At 38.5% G+C, this 10,759-nt stretch overlaps 1 protein-coding gene and 1 long non-coding RNA gene across 2 annotated transcripts in view; one reads left to right on the forward strand and one right to left on the reverse strand.

Moving 5' to 3' along the window:
- Positions 1-4,866, forward strand: part of ANAPC4 (anaphase promoting complex subunit 4) — a 23,184-nt gene extending 18,318 nt beyond the window's left edge. The window contains exon 28 of the mRNA XM_009565456.2: positions 352-4,866. Within this exon, the coding sequence (XP_009563751.2) occupies positions 352-567 (216 nt within the window). The 3' untranslated portion in view covers positions 568-4,866. The remainder of the gene's footprint in view (positions 1-351) is intronic.
- Positions 1,527-10,541, reverse strand: LOC128852038 (uncharacterized). The gene is made up of 3 exons (XR_008449655.1): positions 10,284-10,541; positions 8,819-8,919; positions 1,527-1,582 (listed from the first exon to the last, which is right to left on the reverse strand). It is a non-coding gene; the product is annotated as an uncharacterized LOC128852038 (long non-coding RNA).
- Between the last annotated feature and the right edge of the window lie 218 nt (positions 10,542-10,759).

Below are 10,759 nucleotides of genomic sequence, written 5' to 3' on the forward strand. Positions count from 1 at the left end.
CCTGTAAACTATTAAAGAAAACATGCTGTGACTGGAAAGAGTGGTAACCGGTTCCTGCTAATTTAGTGAGATTTATAAAAACTATTTTATTAAATGAATAGATTATTCTCTCATAATCTGTTATAAGTGTGTCAGGATACAGCCATAGCTCTCATAACAAAGCATCGACAAACCTTAACAGAATAGATCTACTTGCTTTGCTTTTCAGCCTGCAGAGCAATAAAAGAAGTTAATTTCCATGATACTTCAATTTCAAAGATAAAAGCTATTTTCAGACATATTGTCTGACATTTAAAATGGTGTTGGTACTTTTACTTATTTATTAACGGAAACTTCCTAATGTCTCCATAGCTAAGTTCAAATCTCCGTCATGTGAGGGTGTTTGAGATGGATGTAGAGGATGATGGGGAAGTTGAGGAAGAGGAGGAAGAAGAAACAACTCAGATTGCAGCTGAGGAACCCAATGAGCAAAATCAGTCTGCAGAAAATGAGGACAATGTGTGTGGCGCATCTGCTGAAGAGCTACCTGATGAAATAGAAGAACATGAGTCGAGTCTGGAGCCTTGATATAGCCTTTCATAGTGGTAAAGGGTCAGGACTGTACTCCAACTTCAGGCTGCCGAGATGGTGTGTTCTGTACCTACTCAAGCAGCTGTGGCACACATTGTGTGTCCGAATTCTGTATTGTTTCTCAGCTAAGACTTGACTGTGTTTTAGAGTGGGTTTATTTGACCATTTTTTGTCTGGCACCTGGCTTGATATCAACTAAGTTTCCTTGAGAGGTTTTCCATTTATAATTTTTTATAGGTGTGGGGGAAAAGAAATACTGTCTGATGGTTTTGTAGTTAACCTGTTCAGTCCTGTATGGTATTGTGAAGATAAAATGAACTTGTATGTGAAAACAACAAAACTCGGGACCAAATTCTTTTCTTCTCAGACTTCATGTTCTAGTAATGTGTACAGAAGCTTCCTCTGGAACTGAAATTTAAAAGTGTGTATGGTCAATGACAAGCTTGTGGATCAGTATAAGATTCGTTAGACAACAAAATTTAGCAATTATTGCTTAAATACTTACTTAAAAACTCTTTTGGTAACATCTGTCCTCAGTAACACAGTATTTCAGTCTGTGCAGTTCTTCAGTCCTTGGTGTAATATTTGTGTGTGTGTGTGTTTTGTCAAATGTTTGTATGTCTCAGCCTGCCTAGTTTCTGTGAGGTTGTTCCTGAAAGTCTGTCCTCTCCATCTGATATTTTTATAATGAAAAGTTACAACAGAGAGTATATTTTTTTATTTTGATGTGGCATTGTCTATTGTACATAGGCTTTAGCATAATCACGCTTCTTGCTAATTCGTATAGTGCTGTAGGGATGGCGTAGTGCTAAGCAGTAGAAGCTAGAAACAGTGTTTACAAATCTGAAATGTTTTTTTTTTCTTCCCTACTAGCTGTCAGAGTCTTAACTGACTTAAAACTCAGCTTTTTGAATGAACAATGCTGCTAAATGCATGGTCTTCCTTCAGAACAGTGAATGTACCTTGTACTTGTGAAGAGGACCAGGTCTCATGCACTTGCTCCATTCTGTACCTAAAAAATAAATAAAACTTATGAAATTGCTATCTGGCATTGCAAAAATCAGATAATAGACTTACACTCTTTCTCTTGTTTTGGAATGTGCCATTTTGAAGTAACTGCTTTTAAAAGTGGACTTCGGAAGTTTTTGGACTGTTGGAGAGAGACTTGTAACAAAGCTGTTGAGTTTTGAGAGGGACTTCTTATTTATTTCCTTCCTTGCCAACCTTCTTGAAAGCTGCTTGCTGTTCAACATTCTCATCTACAGATGCTAATGGCTGAAGACACAATGAAGCTGTAGGGCAGGAGGGGCAGAAATGCCCATTAAACAGTGCTGTGGATTTTCTGAGTAGAGCAGTTACTCTTGCTGAGAAATTGCTGCTACAATAGAATCCTCTCAGCTTAAGCCTCGCCTTGTGTTCTTCCAGAAAACTTCTGCGTCTGATCTAACTTTAAGAATTGTCACACTGCAGTGCTCGGAAACAATTGTTTTGCTGTGCTTTCTGCTGAGTAGTTTTAGTCCATGGGCATATGGAAATCTGATCTGTCCTGCCTGTAATTGTTTCTAAATTTGTGTTAACAGCAGGTGTGTTGTGTGTCCCTGGGGCATGCCCTACAGAAATCTCCCTGGGGTTATTCTGTGCATCTTTCTAGTCCAGTATTGGATATACTTGGGTCAATGGGAGTTTTGTTTCTGACTTGGATAAGAACTTGTGCACTTTCTGCATCTCACGGTGACGTGATATGAACGCACCGGTTTAGATTGGTACTTCTGTGTGCGTTGCTCATTCTTTCTTTCAAACTTGTATTTTGCTACCAAATTTCTGTAATATTAAATGTATCAGTAATGGGCTTATGCATCTGTTTTCAGAAAGGTAGTAAGAAATACTTGATTTTTCAAGATTTTGGTGGAGTCGGGAAACAGTGATCTTGCTTGTGGCTTTAATCTCTTGTCTTTTTTTTTTTTTTTGGCTAAATGAAGGCTCGTTCAACCTTTTTTCTCCTGTGAGTTCTCATTCTTTCTTGATATTCTGTAGTCATAACAACTCTTATTCTCAGCAAGTGTGCGCATGATACGCTCATTGTAATACTAATCCTTAGGCTCTTCTTAAATATCTACCTGTTTAGTATGTGGCATTTCTAGTTTTTTAAAGATCTCTGGCAGCTTTTCTTTACTTTCTGCTTTTCACCTTGTGTAATCCCTTTTCTGCTTGATCATCATGACTTGAAAAAGTGCCATATTACTGAGTGTCTGCTTCAGTCTCTCACCAGTTGGTGCCATTTTGCTTCTCCATCTAGGCAGCCAGTGATATCATTACTTCCCACTGAAGTGGATGTCATTGCACACTCACAGCTGCTTTCCTAAATGATCACTTCAGCTGCTCGAAAAGACAGATGGTAGATTAAATAATGAACAAAAGCTTACTTTACGTAACTGTTTCCTTTTTGCAGAGGGGCGAAAGGATATGTATTTTTGTAACAATAACTACTGTTGGTCTTAATGCTGCTCGACTTTGAAAAATCTACTTAAAAAAATTTAAGCCTATATGTAAACCTTGACAGAATGGGAAAGCCATCTACATAGATACTTAAATTCTTTAGTACCTTTCTATGGCCTGTGATAATATATGTAGTCAGAGTTGGCTCATGTCTTGTTGCATACTGCAGTAGTATCAGAGAAGATCTCTCTTGCTACCTTAAACTAGCTGTTGCTTTTGGAGTTGTGACTCTAATTTCTTGTTTCACAAGCTGGTTTAGGAGAAGAGCTGAGTTACATGGTGCCATGGAGCAATGGTAGCAGTATAAGAAGGACATTTTGGAGAGGGGAAGGAAGACTTCACCATGGATTATTTTGTATTAAGGAGTAAGGAAAATGCATAAGAATGAGGAGATGGATGAAAGGAATTGTCACAGGGTGAGTTTCAAGGAGGGAGATAAAAAATAACATGGGGATCTCAAAGGAGAGTGCTACTGTGAAGGAATTCTAAGAAAAAAACCATACTGCCTCTGGAAGTAAAAGAGAGGAGACACTGCTAGTAGGTGAATAAAATGCATTTAACTGTACTTCTAGGCTAAATAATAGAGCTGCTAGCAAATGAGTATGGAAAGCATTGGTGCCAGCAAAGCCCAGCGTTGAAGTTAGTTATAATGGGATATAAAGGTAGTGTGGATGTTCCGGTATTCTTCCCCTAGGGGGTATTGTGTGGCTACTTCTAGGTGTAAGTTCTACAGCTCTCTGCAAATTGTGTAATCGTGCCAGCCCCTGTGAATCAGAAGACCTTGGGTAGTTTTATGCGGTTCTCATGCCTAACCTAGAAGATAAAGTGAAGAATCCTATCAAATTTAGCTTTTACAGTTCTCACTAGGAGTCCTGCATCATAAAGTGACCCTGTAGTTAGTAAGAGAAAAATGAAAGAACCACTTAGGGCCTAGTATAGGAAATAAAAGACTATTTTCAAATCCGTACACTCACTGGAGAGTATTCACAATAGGAATTTGGTGCCATGTCAGTAGAGCTGTTGCATGTTGGATCTGGTGTTGGAGTTCTCTTAGTATGTCATTGAACCTGTTCTGCTTTAACCAAACCGATTAGTTTGCTTGACTGAAAAATATTTGCATTGACAATCTGGAGATTAACGTCTGTGCTAGCCACCTGAGAAGCTGAGGTTCAGGGTGCTCTTCCAAAGTGACCAGAAAATAGGATTGGTAAAAACACATCTTTTTCTCACTCTGGTGATTCTTTTACAGATTCAGAGGTGCAATATTTTTTCCCTATACGTTTTTTTCCTAAATTAGTTACTAAAATAAATTTTTCAGAGATTGATTTTGCTCCTTGTAATTCTCAAGAGAAATTCTGTAATGAAGATGAAGACTTCTCAGGTGCACTGAAAATTGTCCTAAACAGCCAAGACAGATGAGAACCACAAGGGCAAAGGTTAAGGAATTTGTTCATCTAGTCATGTATTTATTTTACACTGCTGAGGTAACCTATGGTTTCCTGAGGGTATAGTACAAGGACCAGGGCTTTCAAACATTGCAATAATATGAAGAACAAAAACTTTATCTTGCCATATGTTGAACTGACTGTATTCCCTCTCTAATGGAATCCTGCTAGACTAGAAGCAAATGAGCAATTCTTTTTTTGCTCGTTCTTTGAGAAATATATGCTATTTGTCCCCTCATTTGCAGCCAATCTATACTAGGCTTCATGCTCCAGCTACTTCACTGATGTTCAGAATACTGAAATACAGGAGGGTGGAAAGCATCAGGACACTGTGGTTTCCAGGTAGTGTGTATTAGTTTGGAGGAGTTATTTTTATCAGTTGCATGAAAAGCAACATCCTATTTGCACTAATTTCTAGTTATTTTATTTTATTTTTTTAAAAGGTATTATTAAGGCAGAAAGATGAACTAGTGAGTAAAGCAGGCGAGGGTTCTAGATTTTTTTTTTTTTGTTGTACCTAGAAGTAAGCCTCCTCTTAGTTTATTTTCTAGAAAGGTTTTCTGTGTATAGTGTTCCCTTGAGAGACATAGCGTGGAATGTGTATCATCTTACTAGATGACTGTTAAACTAATATCAGAAGACAACTTGTTTATAACCTGTGGCCAAATAGGCCATAGTTCACTTCTTGCTTTAAAATATTGTGCAGTTCTGCTCTGCACCAAAATAATTTCTCTGCTTTGTTCTGCAGAGGGTTACGATTTCTGTAGTTCTCTTCCATGGTTAGTGATCACTGAAATTTTGAAGAATTGTTGCAGACACATTAACACTGTGTTATGAGAACATCTCGGAGAAGAGGTACCAGAGGGAGTAACAGCAACAGAAGGACTCCAAGAATGGCACGTGTTGAAATCACCTAGGTTAGCAGGTCATCAAAATCCTAGCATGTGCCTCTGTGCTCGTGGTTAGGAGAGGAAGGACCTGAGCAAATGAGCAAATCCTTTTGGAGGCAGGACAGGATGGACAGGCTGATTATTGACAGTTCTTCAAGGTTACAAAAAGGCCTATCCAAACCCAGCACACAGCTGCTAGCTTAAGAGGAGCCCAAAGTGGTAAGAACTCAATAGCTGGTATCCCTTTTACTCTGCATTGTCACATAGTTTCCTAGACAGACCTCCTGGATTCAGGAGTCTTGACATCTGAATTTTGCCAGACTATTTGAATGCACATATCCAGGTGCTTGTGAGTATGTGGATATGAGGGTGTGAGTGAATTAAATCAGTTTTGTTTTAAAATGAAATCAGCTCCCCTTCTTGTACTGCCTGGCTTTATGGTTTGCTGTGTTGCTGTTGCAGAAGAAAAAATGGCAGAGAGGAGCGATGGATGCAACCAGGTGTTTCTTAAAGGCATGGACCCAGCCCAAAAAGAGCATGAAGGGGAGAGCAAGAAATGAATGCAAAGATTTTCAGCAATATATTGATGAGTTCATTTTAGAAGATCAGGTCTCTTATAAAGATGCAGTCTGTATTTTGGAGAAGTTCGAAGTTACTGAAAGTTGAGAGAAAGTAGGATGTGATTTAAATCAAGGGGTTTGGTGGCTCACTCAGGAAGAATTAGACACTCAGAGTTGGTTTGAGTTGGTTTTCAGTGAGGTGATAGATCAAGATGACCAAAGTGAATGAGATTTTAAACAAATTGCAGCTGAAGGAGGGTTGAAGAGACACTGTCCCCTCTTGTATCCCCAGTATATTTTATCTGTGTAGATTACTGGTAATTCATTGACCCGAAGCTTGATTGCTGAATACAGAGTGAACGAACAACCCTATCCGTCATGGTCAAGTATGTTGATATTTTACTGGCATGATCTTGGCTCTTGCCAAAGTCCTGTGCTACCCTGTCCTTAACACAGCAAAGCTGATGCAGGGGCAGCCTTTGGTTCTAAAGTCCTTGGTTGAAGGAGATCTCCCATCAAGGGGAGAGTGCCTCCCTCCTCTCTCCCCTTCCTAGCTTTACAGAGCAGCTATAAAAGAAAAGCTTAGAAGATTTCATTAAACAGTCTCATCTGATTAACTTAATAACGTTAACATAAGCATAAGTCTGCAAGTCTTTCCTCTTTGACTCTTATTGACTGTATTAGAAGACAAATGCTAAAAGAATGTTTACAATTTGTTGAAATAAGGTGCATTAACAAAAGCACCAAGTATATTTATTGTAGACTAAGATCCATCAGGAACTCTGATTGCAAAAGCTGTCTCTTAGTGAAGTTAAGCTGTGCTGGTGTCCCTGTAGGCGTGTTGGAATTGAGTTGTCTCAAAGTGAACCAAGGCAGAATTTCAAAACAAGTGCATGCCCAACAGTTACAGTTTGGGGAGTGACAATGTAGGTGACATTTACACCTTCCTTTTTCACCACAACGTTTATTGACTTTTTTTCCCGTTTTCTGTGTTACAGCTAGATACTTTCAGATTTAAGACTCTGTACCAGACCCAAACTTCCCTTAGTTTTTTTGCTTGTGTTAGTTTGTATATACTTTCTATTCTGTACCATCACTCAGACACGCTAACATGCATGTACTCATGACAACTGCATGTGTCTCAATTATCGCTGCACTGAATTTGTAATCAGAGTTGAACTTCACTTCTTAGAGTGGGATTATCCAGTCTGTAGTGAGCTACTTCAGCAAAACACCAGCAAGGATAATTCAGTTTGCTGTGGTTGCAGCCCCTTTTTACTACACGAAGTATGTACAAGGAGTATTGTGTACAGGAAGAATAGTCTCAGTGCAGTCATCTGGCTGAAAGTGGCATTGCTCGTTGGGTCATCCTGTGTTCCAAGTTGTGCAGGTTGAGGCCTATTTGAAATGAACCACTTGCATCCTTCAGTTGGTATTTCTCCTGCTCATCTCTTGTTTACCATATTCAGTGTGGTCCTAAGCTCTGGTTCATGGATGGGACTTCACTGTAAGTGCAGCTAAACTGCTGTCCTCTGCCCTGCAGCTCCAAAGTTGTGCTAGCAACAGCCTGTACTTGCAAGGGAGCTTTTGTGTCCTAACACTGTTTCTGAGCGTAATGTTTCGATCATCTGAGAAGCTGCATGTTACCCTTAGTGAATGAAGTAGCCCACTCGCACACATCTGCAAATGGTTTTAACAGAACCCTGTCTTCACTGTTCTTAATTCTCTCGCAGGCTGGGATCCTTCCACAACTTGAGACTGAACACATCCATCTCTTTCCACACACTTTATGCCTCGGGGAGGTATCCAAAGTTTATATTAAAGTGATTATATTTTAAAACAAACTACTGTGATGATGAGATCAGAGAAGGGTTTAAACCCAGAAACTCTACTTGCTTCTCTTCCACGGGGCTTCAAGGAGAGTGCAGATTCAGACCGAATCAGCTTGACTTTTGCAAAACTAGCACTTGATGGCTGTTCTGCAAGGTCTAGACTCGTGCCTTGATTTTAATATTACCAACTATGACAATACTGTCCTGTGGTTTTGAACATCTTAGAATGCTTAAATTACAGAATGAGAACAACTTAACTTTATGGTCCTGTTCTGTGAATGTCATCTGTGTGTGTCTTTTTGTTGGGGGATTTTTTAGTATGTGCTTTGGATTTTTAAAACACAAATCACTTTTTTTGCTGGCCATTGTAATTTCATTTGTGATCTAGGTCTATGGAATTATAGCTTCTGTGCTCTCTGAGGAAATTTCATAACTTCCTGATTTAATTTTCAAGTCCAATATAAAGAAGTGAATAAATTCAAGCTCTATCGATCCCTAGAAGGGGCTTGGTATGGATTTTATAGCAAACTGATGTGACTGCAGCAGAAATTATGACTGAACTGAGGCAGGAGTCTAACAAGAAGAGACTTCTACATGCTACACAGAACACCACTGGTGTTTTAAGGAGGTAGCATTTTTCTCTGAGTCCTCACTAAAGGTTGGATATATGTTTGCCTTGGTAACTATGTTATCTTTCCAAGCTCTTCATTACTGTGCTCTTGTTTGTGACCATCACTTCTGGGATGGATTTTGTGACATAAAGCTTTATCATGGTATTATGTCACTAAAGTGTCAGCATTGGGAAGTTATATCGATGGGGATTGTTTCCTGAAGGTCTCTCTCCCATCAGAGTTTTGTTTTGAATTCAATCTCTTTGCCAAATGCAGTTTGAATTACTATCATGTCAGCACTCCAGCAGTATCTAAAAGTGCCATCACTCTGCAACACATTGGGGTCGGGAAGTACTGTTACATGTTTTGCAGGATGAGAAACAGTGGCAGGACATGGATCATGGCAGGCATTACCTTCTTGTCTTTTATTCTTCCAACTGCTGCTTTGATACAGTAGTCTTCTACAGTGGAAATCTTCTTTTCAAACCATCTGTTAATAGGAGGTAGGGATTTGCCTGTAGAGAAACAGCAGTGGTAGAACTCCTGTACTGGTTTCTGCAATTGGAACACTGGATAGCTGTTTTCTGGTCTAATTTTTGGAGACTGCTTCCACTGTGTCTATCATAACCTTATTTAATCCTAATTCAAACTTCATAGTTGCTTACAGTAATGTTTCTGAATACCACACATCATCATTAATGCGTTAGATCATGGCCTGTGGTATTTTTTTGTTATTTGTTTCAGAGAAGGAAGACCTTTCATTCATTTAGAATCTCAGTACTCCTCCTACAGAAGCCCTCTGAAAATGTGAGGCTGACGCAGGGCACTTTAGCTCCATGGTAGTTGGAGGTCTGGTTTAAGATGTCAAAGAATGTCATAAGTAGCCGGCAGAAATTTCGGACACTGACTTTGGAAAAAATATTTGGAGTGTTGCAGGTGGCTGTGCAAGGTGCATAGCTGACGCTCTTTTTTTCAACTGTGTTCACTAGTTCTGCAGAAAATGGAGAAAGTGTCACACGGGAAAAAAGTAAACCAGTATTTTTGTATCTAATGCATTCCTTAGTCTAACTTTTGGTTTGGGGTAAAACTGTGTTCTGATTTTTTTTCCTGCATACTTCATACTCATGTTCTTGAATTTTAACCCATGTAATAGTAAGGACCTGCTTATAGAACTGTGTTCTTGACAAAACTCATAATGGTTAATTTTAAATATTTGTAGTTCTATAATAAAGGATTTTGAAGGAGCTATTCATTAATGAGGAGGAGGCTGCATTTGTATTTTCAAAGGACTTTTTAATAGAGTTGTGGGTTATTTTAAGTACAATTATTTTTAGGATCTTGTTTTCTTAGTTTATAGAAGTATTTCAAATTGGGAAATATTTGATAGTGCCAGTTAGACAAGAGAGGTGTGTGGGAGTCTTTTTATTCTAGTAGGCTTTCCAAGTGTCATTTTAAAATATTTTTCCACAGTTGAGAAATTCTCTAAAAATAGCTTTGTTTTGTCAAAGCAGGAAATAATTTGGAAGCATTGAGAAGAATAGATAAGTGAGAACATACATGAGAAATGAAAGTGAGTACAAAGTCCCTCTTCCTACGCAGATATTATCTACATCATGGTGAAAGAGTTTCTGTTCCAAATGTTGTGATCTTCCAGTATCTTTCATTTCTCATCGCAATACCTGATTATGGGATTGCTTTTAGATATTTACTGAAGTAAATATGTAAGGGAGGTGCTATTTCTGTTACTCATTGCTGGAAGTTGCTTCATTGTTTGGATGGAATTTAACTAACATTTACTCAGTAGTGTAAACATTTGGACAAATACTCGTAGTTTCAAATAACTCAAAATCATTTAGCTAATAGAAGAAAAACTTCTTACCAGAGGTAGTTGATTCTTTCCAAGAAGCTTACAGCAAAGAAGGTTACGGATCCCTGAAACACAGTAGTTGAGTTGCACAATCCTCACTGCACTCTGATATTACTTCTGTTGCAGAGGCCTTCTGGAGAATGAAATTACTAAACCAAGTCCTTTTCTGTTTGTGTTTCCACCGTTTGGATAGTAAGCTATTTACCTTCAGGAAGAGCAGTAAATGCTTGTTCCTCGCACATGATGTATTCAAATACAAATTTATGAAGTTGTCATCATTTCATAATATATAAAACACAGGCCATTGCAAAGACAAGATAGATAGAAAAACTGTTTTGCTAATCAGGAAAATTCTGTTTGAGATAGGGAAGGGCAAAGAAAATTCCTGTAAATGTGTATCAAATGTGTGTCAAATTTTTACCTTTATTGAAAAACTAAACCCAGCTTTGTCATTTGGGGAAAAAGAAAAGAAAAGCAAAACAAGAAAA

The sequence above is a fragment of the Cuculus canorus genome, chromosome 4, assembly GCF_017976375.1.
Source record: "Cuculus canorus isolate bCucCan1 chromosome 4, bCucCan1.pri, whole genome shotgun sequence".
NCBI classification, from domain to species: Eukaryota; Metazoa; Chordata; class Aves; order Cuculiformes; family Cuculidae; genus Cuculus; species Cuculus canorus.